Source organism: Eutrigla gurnardus (genome assembly GCF_963514095.1).
Source record: "Eutrigla gurnardus genome assembly, chromosome: 14".
NCBI lineage: Eukaryota > Metazoa > Chordata > Actinopteri > Perciformes > Triglidae > Eutrigla > Eutrigla gurnardus.
Window position 1 is genome coordinate 22912616 of NC_139937.1, and position 22831 is coordinate 22935446.

Sequence of the window (22831 nt, forward strand, 5' to 3'; positions counted from 1 at the left end):
GAACAATAGTGAGGATGAGTTGTCACTCCTGTGATAACAACATGTTCAAAGTTTTAAGGGGTTTTTCTGAAGTAAAAAAAAAAAAGTCATAATTGATCAAATGGCATTAAGGGCAGCAACGATCTACCAGTGCTGTGATTTTACAGGAGTGGATAAGTGTAGGTTCTGACTAGTTTACAATGCAAGTGCCTAAGCTTTTATTTCTTTATTTCTTTATTTTTATACAGACTCCTTTTCTCCCCCCTGAGACCCCAAAACAAGTATATTGTCAAATTAAAGACAAACCAAACACTAAAATTTTCATCACCAACACTACCACAAAAATATCCAAACAATATGCATTTTTTCAGCTTTGGCACAGGCTGCTGATAAGTGTAACTTTTAACTGGGCTTTTTTTTTGCTCTTATACTGATATTGGCATGTCTGTCTGTTTTCTTCCTGTCTGTCTTTCTACCCCCACCCTTTTGAACCTGAGCGTTTTCCCATTGAACCCTAATATGCTATAGATGAATCAACGATATACTGTACATATGGACACAATCATGAGTTTTTTTCTCTCCATATAAACAGTGCTAATACAAACACACACATTAAAACATGTCCTCTGCAAAAAGTCCCAAGACATTTTGGCATTTGTCTTTTTTTTTTTTTTTTTCTTTTAATGGCTTCTGGCTTTCTTTTTCAAAAAAAAATTGGTAAATATACAGTGGGCCTTGTGCTCTCGGTTCGTAGAGTCCCATTGGCAAAGCCCTTGCTCAGTATTCTCCGTACTGAGACGCTCTGTAAGGCGTAGCACCAACGATAAAGCAAATGTTTTACCTTCGTCTGTCCATGTTTGCATGTGTGGAGGGGGGGGGGACTTTGAGACCGACACCTGAAGTGAGTCCAGATCTGCTGGTGAACTTGCCCAATAATCCCGTTCTACCAACTTGTCCGTCTCGTGCCACATCTCACATGCAGACTGAGGTACCGCGAGGGGAGGGGGGGGGGCTGAATGACTAACTGGCTTGTAGTAAACCGGGACGGTGGCGGATTCTGTCGTCAGTCTGGGGTGTTTTTTGGGGATGGCGAGGGAGCTGAGCGGCCTGATGTGGTGGATCGGATGTAGAAGAGTCAGATGGACGTTCAGCCTGAATGATTTCTCTCTCCTCCCGCCTGCCATCGGGCCGGGCCTCAGGGCCCGTTCTCGTTGTAGTGGAGGGAGATGGGCCGGTCGCGCTGCACGGTGGGCATGTAGGGCCAGTTGTAGCTGGAGCCCGACAGCAGCATGTCGCGGAGCAGCGTCTCGATGGGGGTCTTACCCACCAGGCGGACGAAAAACAGCTGCTCGATGACCGGGGAGGAGACGATGCGCAGGGAGGGCAGGCGGAGGAGGAGGCGCCCGAAGCGGTTCGGCTGGCTCGGGTACTGGTTCCTCACGTACTCCTCCAGGGCGCACTGGGACTTCTCCTGGATGCTCTCCACGTGGGCCACGTCTGACAGCCCCATCGCATCTAGAGAGGAAGGGAAGAGGGATTTATTATTATAGAACAATCCTTATTGGAGTGTCTGAATCAGCCTGAGGGGACGTTAACAGAATCTAAAAGCAAGATTCAGGTTTATTATCATATGCACAGTAAAGAAACAATTCAAGTCTTTGTTTGCTTTCCACAGAATGCCAAACAATGTAACATCTAAGTATAAAAATAGATAAATAGTACACAAATAAAGTAATTTAAAAGGCAGCATGTGACACATAAATATAACAACATTAAAAACAGTGCAAACAGTTATCAAATATAGTCTGATTCATTGAGGCTTAAGATTTCGCTGTTGACCTAAAGCTGTACATTAAATGTATGAGTTTCATTATAAAGATGATACATGTAATGAACAGCTGATGTGTTCGTTGTTCTTATAAGTCAGAGTGATCTCGCTCAAACTTGAGGGAAATCGAGGTCGTCGCTGCAGCGATGTGAATCTACTACCCGACCGTGTTCGCGGCTCGCTACGGCGTTCCCTTTCCCCTCGCAGCTGGAGGTCATGTTCCACCTCCTCCGCCTCCCCACCCCCACCCCCACCCCGACTTGGCAAAGAGTCTCACACAGCCGATAGTATGTGTAACACTGTGCGCGATACTTTTCGCACCCTTGGTGTGTGTGGTGTGTGGTGTGTGTGAGTGTGTGTGGTGTGTGTGAGTGTGTGTGAGTGTGTGTGAGTGTGAGTGTGGTGTGTGTGTGAGTGTGTGTGAGCACGGGGGGATTTAGCAAAAGGAGGTCATAGATGTGTGAACTCAAAACAAAGACACATTTCACTGTACTCCGCCACATACTGTACACCGGACTGTGGCCCCTGAATGAACCCTCGTTTGGAAGACAGGAGTTTTTTCGACGACCCCCCCCCCCTTTGTCATGTCACACTTTGATCTGTCCCCCGTGTAAAAACCCTGCTGGGCATCGAACCCCCACACAATAAAACAAAATTAAATTTACGTTATATCTTTAATCAAGGTTGTCAAGCCCCTTCCTGACCCCCCCAGCAGCCACTATTCTCATCATTCTGAGTGAGTAATTACTCCCACTACAGCTGTATTTTGCTGAGGGGGGGCTAGCCTTTATATCCGCCATTTTGGCTCCTGCGTGACAAGGCGGTCCCTGCCTGGTTGGGATTAGCGGAGCTGTCTGTGGGACTGAAGGGGCATCGCGTGCCGAGGCGACAGCTCGGTGGGCGCTCCCTTTACGCCTTCTTTTGTCTGATCGGCGGGCACACACCGGGTCAGTGCGGGTGAAGGATCGGGGTGGCAGCGCTGAGATGCCCCGTCCTCTGATGTGGCTTGATGGGACTTGGGCAAGTGGGGGGGAGGGTGGGAGGGAGGGGTCTCAGACGGGAGGTGAGAGACGATTGGTGTTTGTCGAAGCTTGTTAGCTCATCCTAACCTCGAGTCTGCAGGAGTTTATTACCGAGTGCCTTTCCGTTATAATATCTAAATGTATTGTGTCCTTTCCAGACATTTGCATTTTGCACCGTGTTTACATGTGGGTCCGCCCTCCTGCATGCAGGGGAGGTCACATGGGATGCTCAGGGCTACAGGGGTTATGTAGGTCACGGCCGGCGCTGTTTGGAATCCTCCCCGTCTCACTGAAACTCACCATACATAATTCAAACTCCCCGTGGTGGAGGGCAGGGAGGGAGGGGGGGGTCCCGGGGCCTGGCCTGGGCTGGGCTCGGGGGTTTGGGGAGCATATAGGGAGGAGGGGTGGATGACTGGTTTCAATAATAGATGGGATCAAGGAGGAGAGCGAGAGGAGGTGGTTCGACAGAGACCCACATACATGCAGAGTGAATCCGACACGTCATGCAAAGGCAGCGGAGAAAAAGAAATGCAATAAATTAAAAACACAACACATCTTCTTCGCCATCCCCCCCCCCACCCCACCCCTCTTGCTGAAGGAGCCCAGATGTGACAGTATTGTGGCTGGCGCTGGCCCGCTGACTGTTGGGATCAACCTCAACAGGGTTTGTATATGAGCGGTATCACAACAACGGCCCATCTCGTGGGTTTCCTCGAGTCGTAACACCATTATATTTTGATTCTATCTCGTGTGTGCATCCCAGCGGGGAGAACATCATGCAACACAGCGAGGAGGGTGTCGAGCCCGATGTTTTTGTTTTTATGGGGGGGGATTTTTTAAAGAGCAAGACAAACCTACGGTGTTTTTCTTTGTGTCATTATGTGCGTTTCATTAAGGTGAGAAATAACTATCATCATCAAAAATGTAAGACTACAAGCAATGTTGGATAAATGTCAAAAAAGGAGGCACTTTTAGCAGATGGTGGCTGCCGGCTTTGGAAACATATGGATTGTGTGCAAGCGTATAAATAATGGATTTAAACTATGTTTCTTAAGGTGCAATGTCACTTCAAATGTTATTTACTTGTCCATCAGTCTTTTGCACAAAATGTAAAATGTATAACGTGCAGAAATAATACAAAAAAAATGTAAAAACTTATCACTGAAAGATAAATACTGAGGCGAAAATATTCAGGTATTCTGATTAACTCCAGCAAAGTGAGGTTGAGGTTAACTCCAGATTTAAGTGAGGCACAAGCAGCTACTCACAGGGTCAATCGAGGGTCTTTTACAGTATAAGGGTGATCAAATTATAGTGAGATCCGCGGAGGGCAGCGACCATGACTGACTAGTGGGAGGGGCTGTAGCGGCAGCATTTACATACGGAGCCAATGAGACGGTATCTGCTGCAGCATCAGAGGTCGCCGCTCGGTCAGGCTCGGCCGAGGTGAAGAGGTGGCGGCTTAAGTCGGCTTTGAGGAGGAAATGTTTCTCGTCACTATGAACTTCTTATTCTCGTCCGTCCCTAACAACGGGCAAATATGAACGAACGTGTGAAGCATCTCTTGGCTTCTTCTTCGGTAAACAAAGCTTTTCAGACATGAACCCGCTGCTGCCTTCATCTGTGTGTTAATGGGTTTTTATCACATAGATTTTATAAACTCATTTCTGCATCCAAGCCTTAATTGACGAGCATTCTGAGAGCGTTTTTACAGATGTAGCCGACATGTGACGTACCTCCTCGACAACTCAGAATAATGCTATCTTTTTGCTTTTATTTGATAGACCTGTGTCGTGTTATAGTGTTAGGATCACTGTAAAAGATGACTTTTGTACCAACTTGGCACCAACAATATAAGCCAATATCTTCAAATTGCCTTCTACCTTCTGTACTGGTGATAGATATTTATTTGTTTCAGTGGTTGCCCTGATAAAAAGCTACTTTATGACGTGCTGGAGATGTTGAAATGCACAGAATCCCCCCCTCAAACACAGGTTAAGCTGTGCTGTGATACGTGAATAAACCAATTAAACTGAATGTAATTGTGCCAACAAGGAGTCAGCTCACCCGCCTGCTAATTCCCCCCGTCCTGCCTCCGTGATGTTGTTGTTGGCATCACAATTTACCCATAATCCTCTTTGAGTCTGAGAAGAAGGGCAAAGATCAAGCCAAAGGACTCCAGTCCCGACCAATTGATCGTATTTGATTTATTATATCCAAACTCAACTCATAATAATAATGCTAATGTTAAACTTTATTTCATCATGAACCTCGTTACCTGCGACATCAATCCACCAGCATCTGGCAGCATTGCTCTTTTAATCTCCTCTCTGGAGGTTTCTCCTATTTTTATTCCAATGTCAAAGTTTTATATGGTTTTCTTAGAGCGCTTGGAGAGCAGTAACACCATAAATGTGACATTTTTGGGTCATGGATTTCTAATCGCTTTTTAAACTTCCGATTAGCCCCCGCGGAGCCATCCAGCGCCCGTTAAAGCCCCGGCTTCTACATCCTGTTCCGACGTTTCGTGACACCATTGACCTTTCACGGCGTTTCCCTCTGACGCTGTTTAGACGACAAGAGCGCTTTTCATTCAGGACTCACCAGACGTGAAGAGCACGATGGACTTGAGGCAGGAGTACTCAGCCGTGTCGACCTGCAGCGCCTTCAGCTTCTCCACCTGCTCCTGGAAGACCCGGATGTGGTCCATGAAGGCCACCACGCGCTCCGCCGACATGGGCGACGCGTGCAGGCCCGCCGCCGCCAGCAGGGGCGCCACGTGGAGCGGCATCGAGCACTGGGCGGCGTTCAGGACGAAGAGCTCGCTCCAGGACATGCGCAACAGCGCCACCTAGGACACGGGCAGCATCGAGTGGTTAGTACATTAGTCCAGCAGCATTTGACATTTCTACTGGAAGGAAATGTTTTAAATCGTAACTATAAAAATAAATTATCTTTTTAAAATTTGGAGAATCGCCCAAGGTTTGCTAATGCTCAGTTTAGTGTCACAAGATGCACAAAACATCAAGTAATCCAAACCTAGATAGCAGACAGGAGCTCCATTCATGCACACATCATCTTTCACACAAACAAGTCATAAATTCACGCTTTGGAAGAAGAACTGCGCCCGCATAAACCCGAAGGATTGGCCCGAAGCGAAACACGATTGTTAAGAAGAAACACTTATTGTCAATTTTTTTAAAAGGTCATGAAGATTACAGAGGATGTGACAAGCTGTGTTATGATCGGAAGAAGATAAATATGCTTTTTAATATATAGTGATGTTAATATACATCGCTCATAAAGTTGGAATAATTTGCAAATGTCTTTCACCTGAATACATAATGGAACCAAAAAGTGAGTAAACAGAGGATTGTGTCTGAAAACAAAATATTCCAACTTTATGGGCAACCCTGTTTATAATATGGCATCATAGTGATGTAAATATATATAGTATGAGTTGACAAATAAATGTCACAATCTCTGATCACAATGGAGAAAAAAGCCACAGCTCCAAAGTGCACATCTTTTGTGCAAATTAGAGATCAAAGGTCAAAGATTATTTAATGATTTTGAAGAAATCATTATTCACAAGTTGAATTTATTCAGTGAGGACTTGAATAAATAATACATATATATACATATATACAGGGGGTTTATGCATTTGACCCACTTTTGCAGCAGCTTTTTAAAAAAATGATCAATAACGGTTCTCTTCTATTCGGCGTTTACATTATTTTGTCCACGCTGGTCGACACATTGAGAGGACGCGTGTCAATGTGTTCTGATAGCGGCCTGAAGAAGTGTCATCGCCAGCAGCCGGCATACCGATGGTATATTAATGATACGGTGCAGCTCCAGCGTGACATATTTGTGATAGGTCTGCCCAAGGTGCACGTGAATATTTATAGGTCAGGTGATTCAACCGAGAACTGTCGGTGTAAATCTACACGTGCAGCGTTAACATCGGTCCGTTTCCACCTCCGGTCAATAGCAACACAACGGATTTCTTTTCATACGCCTCCGAAGAGACGACAGATAAGGGAAAGAGAAAAGTTCTATTATTTATCAGATCAGTCCTTTTTTTTTAAGGGTAAGGACTGAGGATAGGGTGAGAAAGAATCTGTTTATTGATCATACTTCATGAAACTGTGGTCATTTATTTGATCACAGTTTTCTTTTGAAGAAGTTGAAGTTGAACGGGAGAATTTAATCGTGTTAGCTTTAAAGACAATCAGTGTTTATAAACTCCACTAAGAAGAAGAAGAAGACATTTAACCAAATGCTGTTAGAGTGAGTTAGATGATGGAAATGAATACCGCTGTCCTCTAAACATGCAGATACATTAGCAGCTTATTAGCTTAGCACAAACACTTGAACCGAGGGCCAACACCTAGCCTGGCTTTATATTTGATGAGTCCAGGTAAAGTACCCTCCTGGGGACTGGTAGGTAGATTTGGCCATCTTTGGATAGTGCCAGCAGGCTGTATCACCCCTTTTTTCAGTCTTTATGCTAAGCTAGGCTAACTAGCTGCTAGCCGTAGCTTAGTACCTACTGGAAATACACAAGTGTGGTTTTAATCTTCTTGGTTAGAAAGTGATAAGCACAAAACTAGTCCTTTAGAGTTGAAAATGTTGATGTAACTTCTGGTGTTTCCCCCCACTTCCAGTATCTATGCTAAGCTAGGCTAACTAGCTGCTGGCTGTAGCTTTGTATTTACTGGTTTTGATCTTCTCGTCTAACTCTAGGCAAGAAAGTGCTGAGCACAAAATGTCAAACTAGTCTTTCAGAGTTGGACATTTTATTGTAACTTACAATACTCCCTATGCTATGCTAGGCTAACTGTCTGTAGCTTTGTATTTACTGTACAGACACAAGAGTGGTTTCAATCCTCTCATCTGACTTTTGAGACCAACAAAACATCAAATAATTCCTCCAGAGTTGAAAGTTAAATGTAGTCGGCCATCAAAGAGGCTCACCTGGTCCATGAGCTGCAGGTCGGGGAAGAAGGGGATGTTCTTGGCCCACTCGACAGCGCTGAAGAGCAGCCGGGCCGCCAGCTCGCAGATGTTCTCGATGCCCATCAGGTTGTTTCCCTGCATGCACTGGGCCCCGTAGCGAGACGTGGGGTAGGGCTCGGCGCGCAGCAGCAGGGAGATGAAGCCGGACAGGTAGGGCTGGCCGTTGTAGGGGTCGGTGCCGTTGGTCAGGTACTGTCCCGGGCTGCTCTGGGAGTTCGATGTACGTCCTCGTTGTACAGCTGCAACAACAAGGCAGAGCCAAGGTTAGAAACCCAGTCGCATAAATGTGAACTTTTAATGCATGAATGTGCGTTTGACTGTGAGACGCCTGAACCTGGTCTACGAAGCGAAACCCAGAAGCCTCCAGAAGACACGAAAACAAAAAAACGGAGACGAAGACGGAGAAGAAATTGGGCGTGTCGAATGTGTCGGGTGTTTTTTTGTGTGTTTTTTTTGCAGAACGGGGTCAAAAGGGAAGGGAAGGAACATTTCTCTGACTCCCCTAAATATGTCAGCGCTCCTCTTTTTTCTTTTTTTTCGCGGTGGAAAGCGGCCGTTCCTGTTGTGTCCACCAATGAGTAATGACAAGCAGCAGCTGGTAAAGATATACCACTTCTTCACACCTTGCATATGTCATGCACCCGCGTATGCATACATACATGAACCCCGCGTGATGTCGGTACCCTCCTAATGGCAAATGGCTCCGCCTGAGGGGGAAAGGGCACGCAGAGGCCAAGCTCTCATACACTCATAAACACCCCCCTCCTCCCGCCGCCGTGGAGTGATGATGATGCGGCGAGCGCTCAAAGGCCCATTTGGAAAACACCTGTTCAGTCATCCCCACTGTCTGACTAATAACTCCATCTACTGTTACACAGCGAGGGATGGGGGGGGGGGGGGGGAGTCACGTGTGAGGGGTAAAAATGAGATAAAAGGGTGAAATGTGTTGATAAGGTGGAGAGGTGAAGCTGAGATTGAGGGCGGGGCGAGAGAGGTAAAGGTGAGTTCAGTGCATTTGAATATAGCGACCAGATGAAGCTTCAGATAGCGAAGCGGTGGTTTACATGAAGAGACAGGTGGAAGGAGGAGGTGGAGAGAGGGGTGGAATCAACGGGAGGAGGAGGGGTTTGGAAAATGCTTTTCAACTCTGTATCACCTGTCACCTCGACCCCGCAGCAGCTGTGTCGAAAAAAGAACGAGAGGTCAAATCGCTCAGGAGGGTTATAAAAATTCCCCTTTAATTCTAAGTCCTGTCCCGTGAGCAGGAACAACAAATACCCCGGCACTAAAAAAAAAAGGTGTTGGCCTACAGAACTACCAGGTTTTCTCTCCTGCAAACTTGTGTCAACCCGCGCGTGTGTTAAAAAGAATGCGGCCTCCTTTTGCAAACAGCGTGGCGGCGGCGGCGGCCTCGCCGGGGTCGAGCTGTCGCTCCGCCGCCACAAAAGACATTGCACAACGGGACATTCCTCGTCACTCGCCACTCATTTCTGCAGAAAGGGGACGGCTGTCGGATTAGCAGCCCGTGTCTGTCTTTTCCAGGGGGGGGTTACCTGGTCAGAGGAGTGGCTGCAGGTTTGTGAATGACTCAACAAATCCTTCCAATAATTGCTTTTGTAACTGCCCTTTAAAGACGGTTCAGGTTGAAGCTTCCTCACAAATTTGCCACTTTATATATATATATATATATATCCCATATACAAACAAGTTGCTTTGTTCCTGCTAACACCTGATGTTGGCTGTTGCTATGACAACAATTCAAAGCTACCGCTAGCATCTTAGCCCAACCGCCCCGATCAATAAAACACCCATAAGATGACAATTTGTCCTCATAGAAATAAAACCAACAATAAGCATCACCCTAAGGACCTTAACGAGGCATTGTCACACGTTGGGATATAGTAATTAGAAAAATAAAATGCGTACATTCATGGGAAGTTAGCAAGCATAAATGCCGGTTGTTAGCATCGTAATAAAACTTTTCTTCTTGGAATATTGCCCCCCCTCTCTCGGCTCTGTTTTTTTTTCTACAGTGGCCCTGATACGGCATCGTAACAATCAGTAATGTTAAAAAGAATAAGAATAAGAAAACTATCTGACTGTCGGGAGGAAACAGGAAGTGGAATCCAACGTTCAGTGAGGAAGAAGGTCCCTGACCTTCGCCCTACGTGGACTCGGCTTCCTCCTCTTCCTTTTTTGACTTCAACTTGTGTCATTTTCGGGTCCACGAGAGGGAAAGTCTCCACGAAACTCTTCCCTGTCCCCGTCTCAGTCAGAGCACTTCCATAACCTGAAACTGTCACTGCCCCGGCTTGTTAATGTCATCTAAAACAACAACAAAAACACATGGTTTCCATGTCTTTGGGGGATTCTCACTGAACTGGCGACTTCCATGGGGGCGAACATATCAAATACTTCCTCTCGTGTCTCCCACACGTGTGGGTTCACGGCTATTAATCTGCTCTCATATTGATTGGCGGTTAATCCCGGCAGGATGGCGGCGAATCTACTTGATCCACTTGACTTTTCAAAGGGAAGGGAGGGGGGGGGTTCCATTGTGAGGGTCACTCGTGGCTGAGAGGCAAAGCACTTGAAGGACTTGTGACCGGGACACAACGCTCAGTGTTTGTTCCTTCGCCCACAGCTGGGCCGGACGACGGCGAGGAGCGAAGAGGGGGAAACGAGGAGGTGAAAAGGCCGATTATGGAGAGAGGAGCAAAGGAAGAGACAGAGAGATGGAGTATCTGGACGTAGAGGAGGGCAGCGAGACAGAAATGACATTAGAGAGAAACAGATGCCGGAGGATAAGACGGAAAAAAGGGAAAGCGGCGTGAGAGAGCCGGAGAATAGAAGGGGGAGGGGGGGGAGTATAAAGTCAGATTTGGTTTGCTCCTTTTTTTTTTTAATTAGTGCACTGTGGCTTAGCGTAACGCTGAGATTTAACATCTTAACGATACACAAAGTCATTCTTCCTGGAGAGAAAAAAATAATTGAAAGGCAGAAAAATAGACAAAACAGAAACAGCATCCTGTGTAATGAGGACGGGGGGTACCATGGGACGTTTCAGCTGCGACTTCTTTTTTTTTTTAAATGCCACTTCAGCAAACGGCAGCTGGCAGAGAGTGCAGTTCGCTGCCTGGCTGCCCCGGATTAGCCTCCGGGTCGAACTGTTAGTGGAATTACAGCAGCTAAATACAATTAAGGCCTATCAACATTTGGACTAAAAGGTCGCGGTGCCGGGGCAACGCGGACACATCACAGATTTGGCTCAGCCCCGACGGCCGCGTTTAATAAGTGGATTTTTTTCCCCCCTAAAGCTTCCATCGGGCAGCGAAAAATAAACACGCCGCCATGCGTGAACCTGTGTGTGTGTGTGTGTGTGTGTGTGTGTGTGTGTGTGTGTGTGGGACATTAGCATGTAATCCAGCAATCAACAAAATGTCAAATCACATCCAAAGCTAAAAAAAAGACATTTCTGGAAGGTGAAAAGCCTGCGTCACGTACACACGGCCGCCGCGATCCAGATCAGAGGTCAGCGTGTGATGCGACACCGAAAGGTAATGTGCTCCATTTCTGCTTCCCCCGGTTTTATTTTGGCCCTGACCTTTGACCTGCAGGTCACTGCTCTGCAGCAGGGCGAAGCTCCCGAGGAGCGTCAGATAGGAGCTAATGTGTAAACCAGGAGAGAGTTCCTGATTTAAAAAAAAGGGGCAAACAACATGAAAAAGTAAAAGTAAAGGGAGGCCAGATTCATGTTGAAGAGCTGATCTCAGCTCTGATATTCTCGTCAATCAAACCGCGGTCGGCCGACTCGGCTCTGAAGAGTCACCGGACTGTTAATAAGATACATTACTTGGTACTTATTTCTCTGAAAAGGACTGGATACTGTGGACTGGCTAGTCTGGCTGAGTTCATGGTCCACACCATTGTGTGCTCTTGTGCAACAGCAAGCTCTCATTCCAGATCAAGTTCTTCTTCTGTTTATTCTGAACAAACAGAGGGAAAAAAACCTCATCAAACATCCGTCGAACACGGTGTTCGACGTGTTCATGTTCTCTATTATAACTATTTTTATATTAACACTGGATCACCTGACTACTCTACAGATCGTGCAGCCCATTGTTTTGTTTTTCAAGCTTTTATTAATTCTTAATTCTCTCGAAAAGACGACACAGTCAGGAGCTTCGTGTGAGGAAGTTTGGTCGCGTTGCCATGTGGATGCAGCTCTCTCTCTCTCTCTCTGACTCTGATTTACACTGTTCATATTTACACACACACACACACACACACACACACACACACACACACACACACACACACACACACACACACACACACACACGAGTTTCAATATTCCACAATACAGTCAAAGTACTGTTTTGTTGTTGTTTTTGTTTCTCTCTTGTTTCTTGAAACCCTAAACCAGCCTACATGTCAGTCATCACGAGTCGGCACATGACGCTGCTTTTTTAAGAGGATTTCAATATTCTGTGGTGAAGGAATGAATTCTCTTATTCTTGGCAACAAAAAAAGCTACTTTTAACATTTTTCTTAGCGTTGCTTAAGAAAACGTTCTGATGGATTTGTGGGTCCCTTTGGTCGACCTCAAAAAGCTGAGCAAATAAAACAAAAACAAACTGAGCATAAACTATAGAAATTGAGTTTAAATGGGGCGGAAATGAGCCTTTTGTAAAATAACTGTAGTCAGAGAGGAGCCTCCGTCACACTTGAACTGGAAAACACCCACTTTTATGAAAAAATCTCAATGTACAACTGTTTATTCCAAGCGGCTTGTTTCCCGGCTACTTATGTCATCACTGCTGCTGTGCATGAGATCACCAACTACATGCCTAAATTATAAATGTGCACAGATTCTCCCTCAGTGCTGCACGGGAGAGCTTTCTCCAGCGTGTGTGTGTGTGTGTGTGTGTGTGTGTGTTATTACGAGTATTACAGGTTGAGCTACTTAAAAGTCTCAAGGAAAAGTCTGAGTGAGTTGATTCAGTGAACGCACCTGAGAGGGTCACATGACTTCTATCACAGAAAGAAGAAGCACGGCCTTTACGTGGATGAGGTCATCGTGTGTCTACTCTGTGATATTAAAGATGACGTCACGCCGCCGTCTCCAGTGTGTCACCTCAATGGAAGCTTCAATGAGGCCTCTGATAACAACTACGAAAGGTCACAGGGGTCAAGTGTGTGAATTTGTCAGCAGCTAAATTACTGGGATGAGTAAAGACTCACTGTGGATGGATCACTCCAATGTTTCACAAACTTGTTTTAAGCATCCAAATACAGCAGCCTAGTCTGTGCTCCTGAGTGTCCTTTCAAAATAAACTTCTCCTTCAAAATAAACGTCTTCACAGGAAGTTAGGTTGAGGCAACAAAACCAATTAGTTTGGTTTCTGTTAACTTGACTAAGCCCTCATTGATGTGACTAACATGACATAACTTTTGGGACATGAACAGCAGTCTCCTGGATGAAAGTCCTGTGTTTGTTCGACCCCACCTCCCTTACTATCCCACACTCCAGACTACGTCAGGTGCTCTGAGCGTGATAATAAGGACGCGGGTGTGTTTACGTTGAAGTCCGTCACGTCATACACACCCACTAAACGAATGTACAGAATTAAAGCATGCGGTCAAAATGCTACAATGTAGCATTCAAGGAGTTTAAGTAACAAGCCAGTTCAGGAATCATCAACAGGTCAGAGTCTGAAGATACGTTTGTGCTCCACGGGTTACATTAACATTTCTGTGATTTATTTTTCTTATTAATATATTTTTATTGACATTATGGTAGACGTTGAATGCCTTGACGGTTAACTGAGAATTACGGCCAATAAGCAACTGTTGAATGTTTTCAAATCCTCAAAATAGACGAGTTTAAGCCCCTAGATTACGATTATCAAACACAATGCGATCATTCAGGCTCCCTCGTGTGGCTGAAAGGATGAACTGCAGACAGAAATGTCAAATAAAGTCTCCTGTGATCCACCTGTGGGTCTGGACCTGGTCTCTGGGAACCGGATCTGTCTGTTAGACAGCAAACACCAAATCACTCATACTCACACATCGTGGACTTTTAACTGAATCCTGTCTGTTATTCATGTTTGAGCATTTTGTTGTTGTTTTTTGCTTGACCTATATTTTCCCGCTGCTGTTGGTATTTTGTCAGCAGCAGCCTTCACGCATGCGCAATGCTCACTGTGGATATCGCACATTCTTGTGATCCAAATGGATGTGGATGGCGTTTTACTGATGTTACCTCACATCTGTCCAGAGTCAAGGCACGCGCACGACAACGTCATTATCATTGCGTAGGCATGCATTAATCAGAGTCTCTCTCTCTCTCTCATCCTTGTGGCGCTGCTTCAAAATTAAAACATTCACTCCGGTTCATGAGGAAGCTGTCAGGCGGATCCTCCTTGCCTCCCTGTAGAAACAGACAATGATACCTACGACGCCACGGGTTTGATTCCCCCACCGGAGGCTCGGCACGGTCACGTTTTACCGCCGAAAGTCTCCCAACAAACAAGCTGATATTATGACGCGCGCGACGCAGCAGCAGTCTGCAGAAAAGAGGTCAGAAACAGAAACACGAAACTGAGGCAAAGTAGCTCCGAATCCGCTCATGAAACTTTCAGCGCGTCTTCTCAGGGAAGCCAAGTTTTCATTCGGCGGTGTTAGTGATATCAGACGAGGGAGTTACGTCATCGCCTCACCGCGCTATCCAAACGCGACATCTTTACGCAGCGTAACGCACGTGGTGTATACGTTTGATCCATCCAGCAGCACCGTCCCGGGACGTGAGGAACACGGCGGACTATAGAGTCACAGTACATTTCACAGGGAGTTAAAAGCCTTTATTTAAATCATTCACGAGCTGCCGGATCCTTTAACTCAACGGACATGTTACCTCGAGATCCTCCGCTCGGTTCTGTTTGTGTTGTTGAGAATCAGTATCATTCCGTTTATTGTCGGTAAACATCAAACGTCTAATTCACCTGGATCACGACTCAGAACCCCCCCCCCCCTTTACAACCTGAGATACCTGTTGAATAATGGAGAGGAAACATGGCTCAGGGGAGGAAGACTGCTGCTTCAACACTGCTGCACTTTTCACTTTTAGGATGCAATTTAGTGTAAATGTTGCCATAAAATAATGATTTATTTGAGAAATATTCAAATATCTTGTGAGTCTAAAAACAATGGGATTAAATGTGTGTGATTTTCTTGAACTATCTTCCTCAGCCTCTCATTTAAAAACACAATCAAATTGTGCATCACAATACATTTTTTTTACAACTAGCCTCACACAGAGCGAACACACAAAGAAATGATCCCTAAATAGACAAATGAATGCTGATGAGCAGAAGTCAGCCGAGAAAAGAGGATTTAAGGACACAGTTTAATCCCGCTGACCTCGAATGCACCACCAGATGAGCTCCGTCAGTGGAAGTTGACCTGCTCCACATTAAAGTCTTTTTTACGCGCCAGATAAGCCAACACTTAAAAAAAGAAAAGCAGATGAGTTTTATTGTTTCTCAAAACATTATTTTCATTTGAATAATTAATGTGACATAATATGCCCTCGATTCTAACTCACTTCTTAGAGGAAATTCACCACAACAAGTCGGTTTATTTTATTATTTGTTTCTACACTAAATGATTTAAGATGAATTACAGTTTGCAGCCTTAAAGCTTCATGATGTTATGTCATCTAAACAGCGAGACTAATTCCTTTGCATGCCTTTCTTAATGAGAAAGTCAAACTTTTACCAGCTGAGCTGAAATCTTCCTCAGATAAGTTAAAACAAAATAAACAAAACACTTGATTCTACGTACTTTCGATGATTTAATTGTGTTAATTCATCTCCGACGATCAGACACATCAGATCACGTGTCTTCTGTTTGAATGAGAGTTACATTTATTTATAAAAAGCACTCAACACCCTGCGGTGATCTCCTCGCGTTTACTGGCTCGGAAAGATGCCCCTCGGGGTATTTGTTTATTTATTTATTTATTTTATCACATCGGATACGACTTTGTGCACGCGCAGCAGTCGGAGAGACGCACGAGCACCAGCGGGATCCTTGAGGGATCATCTGATGTCGGGTATTTCCAACCAGCACTGTGTGTTTACATTCTGGAGCAAGCAAGAGAACAAAGGGCGGCGGGGTCGTTGAGAGACTCGACCCGTCCTTCAACACCCGCTGCCCAAGTGTCCTTGAGCAAGATTACTCACTGAGATGATGCTGCTGCTGACCTCATTCTGTCCTACCAGAGGGGGAATACGAGGGGACGAAGAAGTGACAGGACTTTTTTTTGTTTTTGCCCTCACAAGAAGACTCTTTGTCCTTGACTCACCTGCGTAAAACTGTGATTTTCATTCATCTCCCAAATATATAACAGAAATATTAAATATTATGATTTATTTATGCTCTCGCTGCCTTTTGAGAACTAAATCCTCGAAACAGGAACCAGCAGCGTCCTTTAATGAAGTATGATGGCCGGAGATGACTAATCCAAAGTGCATTAACGAACACACACATCTGGAACGCAGCCAGCACAGATGTTTCTGCTCCTTTTTTTGGGTTTAAAAAGAAAGAAAATGCGCACCAGCGGCGCTGCTGAATGATAATTAATACGGAAAGCTCTCTCTCTCTCTCTCTCTCTCTCTCTCTCTCTCTCTCTCTCTCTCTCTCTCTCTCTCTCTCTCTCTCTCCTCCACCAGCACCCAATCCCCCCCCCCCCCCCCCCTCCCTCTTTGACACTAACTGACCCGTTGTTAATCCAACACAATACAACAAAATGTAGCGGCATCCTCTTCTAGCGGCTCCGGGTGTCGGTGAGCAAACAGCGTAATTAAAACGGAGGGACAAAGGAGGGATTTCACAGGACGGAGCGCACCGAGGGAGAGAATGTGAGACGGGCATTGTGGCGCTGCCGCAGGTGGCGGGCCGATTAATTCATCCATAATAAACAACAGTGGACAGAAACGGCGGAGATCAACAGGCGTCGGGGACGCGCGGCTTTTACGCACAACTTATTGTTAAGGGTTTACTTTCACATGTGTGGTGAAACGGAAGCTTTCAAAGTTTGCAAAATGATGGAAATGTTTTCTTGCTGAAATGATCTAAGTTTTCCTTCTTTCTTGCAAAGATATTTTCTCTAGAAAACCCAATAAATTATGTAAAGAATTCGTCTTTTACGCACTAAATGACGCTCGAGCAACAACAGAACATAAAATCATGTCACAACATCACACGTATATATCGGTCACACACCTAAAGTCTTACCCTCTCTTCGCATGCCGACTTTGAGGCACTTCTTCAGCCGGCAGTACTGGCACTGGTTCCGGTGGTGCTGGTCGATGGGACAGTCTCGGTTCCCCCGGCAGGTGTACGAGAGGTTCCGCCTCACCGAGCGTTTAAAGAAGCTTTTGCATCCCTCGCAGGTGAACTGGCCGTAATGCTTCCCGCTGGACTTGTCCCCGCACACCATGCAGTCCACGTTGGGGATCTTGTCCCCGGAGAGCGCGTCGTTCCCCGGGGTGGAACCGTTGGGGGTTCCCGGCGCCCCGCCGGGCTCCTGGCCGCATATCTGGAGCTGAGTCCCCGGATCTGCAGAAATGTTCTCTGGCCACTGGTTTACTACCATTGCCATGCTATCCCCAAACACTTTGGTCTTTGTGTAAATCACAGAAGGAGAGACTGAGTGATAGAGATCCGTCCTGACGTCTTGGGAGAGAGAGAGAGAGAGAGAGAGAGAGAGAGAGAGAGAGAGAGAGAGAGAGAGAAGAGAGAGGGAAGGGAAAACGAGGGAGGGCGTAAAAGGCGCTTCCCACTTCCTCCGCAGGTCAATCGGAGCTTTTCTGCGCGTATTTCTGCTCAAATCGTCTCGTCTCTATGTCCGTAAACATCTATCAAAGTTCCCGAGGTATCGACATGATCGATGCACGTGAGAGTAGCCTACAAGTCCCGTTGTCCGTCGCTGCGCAGCGATCCATAAACACGTCGTTCTTCAGAGTGGAGAGCCTCTTGAGGGGAAAAGTCGCTTCCAGCGTGTTTGTTTGAAGGAATCGAACCGTCGCCTTCTGAGTCGTCAACGTTGCGGGACCCCCGTCCGGCGTCTCCGCCGCTCACTGGCCTTCTGCGCTCGGACTCACGCAACACAGACCCTGCCTCCTCCCGGATGACCGCATTTCACGTTTGTCCTCGGCGGCGGGTTGATGTAGTCCCGGGCGAGCTCTTCGGAGAGAGACGGCGTGACGCGCGGTCCCGAGGCGATCCTCGCTCCTCTGGTGCGTTGCGCGCCGCGGTGAGGGGTTTTATTTTGAGGGGGGGGGCGCGACGTACTGGTCCGACCCGGATCCTCGGTGTGGGAGAAGCTCTTCGATTGTGCCGCTTCACTGTCCGACTGTCTGCCCCATCTCCGAGAGGCAAAGCTACGATTTGGGGGAAAGTGTCAGGCTGCCTGGCTCCCCTCCTCCTCCTCCTCCTCCCCGGCGGCGCTCCATATAAGGTCATAACTGCCAAATAAGGTCACATCCCCTCCCCCGTGGTCTGCAGCGATTGGCCACGAAAGTCTGTTAAAAAAAGTGAGGAGCTTTCTGATTGGACGGCCGTCGGTTTACGCGGCGCTGAGTGACAGCAGCGGTTGTTGTGGTCCAACTTTAAAGTGGGACTTCGTCGGCGCTCTGGTGGGAATAAACCTGTTAGAATGCAATTAGGAATGACTTTTAAATATAAAAGTTAAATAAGCTCTGGGGAGGCTCTTTTTAAAGGAGGATGTAAATCCTCATAATGAGGAAGGAAGGGCTTTTACACTGTTGCTTTACTTTTGGTGGATCTTTGACCTTTAATGTGAAGGCTGGCTGGCTCGACTTTAAATATCAGCTGATTGGGGGCAAACATGTGGTGTGAGGAGGAGAAACCTCGACTAAAAGTTGGAATACAACTCAAATTAAATGATGGTTTCTGGGGTTTTCTTCTATGAGGGAGAATAACTCTAATTGCAATTAATATTCAAAGCAGAATATGTTTCAAAACATCTACATGAAGTGTGTAAAGCCAGTTTTATTCCCTATATAAATAAAATCTAATGTTTTATTATGATAAAATGATGTTTGATGTATTTCTGTATCAACCAAACAATCTCCCCACATTTTTTTTATAGCTCAAACCAGAACACATGGAGTTTCTCTTTAAAATACTCCACAAAGTCATCACAGCAACAACAAACAAACAAGAAAAAAGGTGCCAAACGTCTCAACGCGCCATAAAACAAACTGTCTAACTGGTTCACCAGCCGGGAAAGTGTTGCTTCTGTCGGGTTGTTGGCTTATAAAGTCTCCGCCGGCGCACAAAAGGCAGCGCGCTAATTAACAGTGACAGTGTTGTTCTCTAATGGGGGTTTTTCTTCCTCCTTTCTGTCCTCGCCGGGCAGCGGGACCCGATTCTCTCCCCACACCGGCGCTGGGTTGGTCATGTGAAGGTAATTCCAACAACATCGCAGCGAGGGGGTCGATGCCCGCCGCCCCTCCGCTGCACGAGGACCGGCGTTGGGAAAGTGATAATGTGTTTAGACACGCTCTCACACTTCCCCTCACAACGGCGCCCATCTTTGGATAATCTATCAATTAACGTATCCATCTATGAATGCATCTATATAGAATATATCAATTAATTATCCATCTAAATATCCATATTGTATTCATCCATCTCTGTAACCATCCGTCCATAAACTACTGGATTAAAACTATTCCAGCAACTTTAGGTCCACTTTAATGTTCCTCTCCACAATCGGACAAATGAGTACTAGCGACATACTCGACGGTGCAACACGTCACGTACCCTAAATGTAATTTGAGGTACAGAATACAATATAGGCTTTATTCCCTAAATGTATTTATAATTAATTAAATCGGCAGATGCAATATTTTTCAATTAACCTGAGATGATAATATACTAAAAGATATTCACAAAAGTAAATAAATAAATATTATCTATCTATCTAAATAAATAAATAAATAATAAACACGTGCAAGTCTTCATTCAACACGTACCAACATATTTTGTTGCTGCTATTTAACCACACCCACACGGTTAATAATTATAATAATATCAATAATATTAATGTGAACAATAATGATAAGAACAAGAAGAAGAAACAATAAAACAAGTAAATAAAGAGGAGAAAGTGAAGTGAAACAGCTGATAAATAAGTCATTGGTCAGATCGCTTATATAAAGTTATACAACCAGAGAATATAAAAGATAAAAGTAACAGAATCCTCTATAACGGACTGTTACTCCGCACTTTGCTTCTCCCAAAAGGAAGGGAAGCGATCAAAAAAAAAAAAAAGACAGAGAGCTCTCTTCGGGGCCCTGAACGTCTCACTCGCCCGAGGCCACGAGGTTGGCCCTGAGCTCGGCTTAATTGCTGTCACATGTAACCTTACCTGTCTCCCAATTAGCCCTGAGACGCGCTATTAGGGGATCCCGCCAGCTGTAGGCCAGCGACCGAGGCACCTCAGGGTTCGGGTCTAATAATTAGAGTGTAATTCTATACAGCTGAGGGCTTATGATCAATCTGACCAGAAAGGGGCTTAATTAAACGAGGATCAACGCAGGTTTAGTAATGTGTGTGTGTGTGTGTGTGTGTGTGTGTGTGTGTGTGTGTGTGTGTGTGTGTGTGTGTGTGTGTGTGTGTGTGTGTGTGTGTGTGTGTGTGTGTGATGTCCACCACGTTATTCCCTCAATAAATACCCACAATGCTGCTGCTGACTCCTCCTTTAGGTTCACTTTCTTCTTTCATCTAATTAAATTACATTAACATGAGATCTCTTGAGGCCATAATGAGATTAAATGGGAGGACTTTCATGTGTTTTATTGGTCATCTTCATTTACTTACCAAAATAAAAGCATTATGCATCAAAAGTAATATTGTCCAGTAAAATGTTCTTTGATTTTGGATATAATATTCCTGCTGTATTATGTTTATTTTACTGCTCCAGAAGCATCATATTCCATAAGATCATCATGCGTCTGAGAGATCACTCAGAAAAGCAACAAAGTTTTCAGATCTGTGACAAAGATACATTTTCCAGCTGATCAAAGAGAGTTTTTTATACTTGTATATTATTTATATATAATATTTACATTCAGAAGAAGAAGAATTGTATTTGAAAAAGTACCAAAGCTGTCAGATGAATACAGCAGGAAGCATAAAGTCGCTCACAATGGAAATACTAGTCCTACTGGTTTCTCGAATACGGTTTTGAAGCCTCGGGTTCGGCATTTTGGCCGACGCCATCTTGAACTTTTGCAACCAGCAAAGGAAGTAACCATATTTGGACTGCAGAGGAGCGACGGGTGGATCTGATGAACACAGAAAGCAGAGCGGCAACATTACTGGATGACGCTCGACATCACAGCTAAGTATTAAATTAATGTTGGAAGCTAATTGCAATGGTAACGTCGGTAGCAACAGTAGCTAGGCAGTCATAGTGATAGCAACCAGTCAATCACAAGGTAGCCCCGCCCCTAAAGCATCGCCTGCTTCCTGGTCTTTTTGACTCTAAATGGGCCACGGAATGAACATCATGCTGGATTGAATTGACTCTCAGAGACAATCAGACTTCTTTATGCAACTAGAAGAGTCGCCCCCTGATGGCCAGCAGAGAGAATGCAAGTTTAAGGCACTCCGGCTTGGCTTTACTTTTCAGAACTTGATGTTGACACACAAAAAAAAACGATAAAGGTGTTCTCGTAATGAGTTACATAATGTCATGAGAGCAGTTTGCCGGTTTGAATCCAACGCCCGGTGATGGACGGCCGGACCAGCTGGTTCGGTGAAGCTCAAACACCCGAGGGTGCCACGACGGAGGGCAAGGGGCTGTAAACATGACCGGCAGCGGATGGCCTCGGGAATGCAGCGGGCCACCCCTCGCTTGTCAATTTATGGAACGCCCCCCAACCCCCACAATGCAACGCTCCACTTTTGGAGCCATCGACCAGGTGTGTAACCTGAGCGGCTCTGACCAGAAATAGACATTCAAAGCTACGAATGACACGTTTGTCAAGAGGCTCGAGATCGTATCTGGACGCCGTTGGAGCTGACGGGAGGTTAACCGCTGACGCACGGCTCCAGAGAGGCTCGCTGATGGACGGACATGGACGTGTGTGTGTGTGTGTGTGTGTGTGTGTGTGTGTGTGTGTGTGTGTGTGTGTGTGTGTGTGTGTGTGTGTGTGTGTGAAAAAAAAACGAAATTTTAGCATCTGAAGCTCCTTCAGACAAACTGATGATGAACTTTAGGGCAATTTTGTGAAGCACATCGTAATTAAACTCTCATCAGGCAGGAGTAAATGACCCCACATTTCTACACACACACACACACACACACACCTACACACAGCACCGGGTTCACACTGTGCAATTGTGCGAGGGCGTGTTTACTCGCTGCAGAGGCGCAGATGATAGTTTTCTAAACTCAGTGCTATTTCCTTTTGGCCGATTGGGGTTGATTAAGAGGTTAACTGTGTGAGAGGCATTGGCGTCTTTAAGGGAGATTTATCTGTTCCTGCTCTGACCCCTCGGGGGTAGCTTCCCTCACCCCCAGTGTCCCTAGGATTTATTTAGTTATTTGTTTATCTGCTGGAAAGGGGGGAGGGGGGGGTCGGCCTTTTTTTTCTCTGCACTACATCTCGGGCCCCCCTGTTTGTGCATCTCAAAGCCATTTTTCATGTCGTTTTTCTTGTGGGATCGCAGGCCGCCGGTGCCATTCGCTGACTCAGCGAAGAGGACACGAGCGAAGGCCCCGCCGAGTCTCGTGACCTTTGACATTTGGCAGGGATACACTCCCAAAATTGGTTATTTTCATTTAACACGTAGTTTGCTATCTGTTCAACTTTGGCCCCCCTTTGGAGGAATTATGGTGTTTTCCTAATTGCTTCCTGACAGTTTTAATTCA

At 45.8% G+C, this 22831-nt stretch overlaps 2 protein-coding genes across 3 annotated transcripts in view; one reads left to right on the top strand and one right to left on the bottom strand.

The window, feature by feature from the left end:
- Window positions 1-22831, top strand: part of rpz6 (rapunzel 6) — a 196341-nt gene that overhangs the window by 127301 nt on the left and 46209 nt on the right. The gene's annotated exons all lie outside the window — the stretch shown is intronic.
- On the bottom strand, window positions 217-18203 carry nr2f5 (nuclear receptor subfamily 2, group F, member 5). Of its 2 annotated transcripts, none has more exons than XM_084026814.1 (4): window positions 17146-18203; window positions 7813-8093; window positions 5437-5683; window positions 217-1494 (listed from the first exon to the last, which is right to left on the bottom strand). In XM_084026814.1, the coding sequence occupies exons 1-4, from the start codon at window positions 17522-17524 to the stop codon at window positions 1175-1177; spliced, it is 1227 nt and encodes a 408-aa protein (XP_083882940.1). In that variant the 5' UTR covers window positions 17525-18203; the 3' UTR covers window positions 217-1174. The 2 variants fall into 2 exon arrangements, with proteins under 2 accessions (XP_083882940.1, XP_083882941.1); XM_084026815.1 differs by having other exon boundaries at window positions 17158-18191.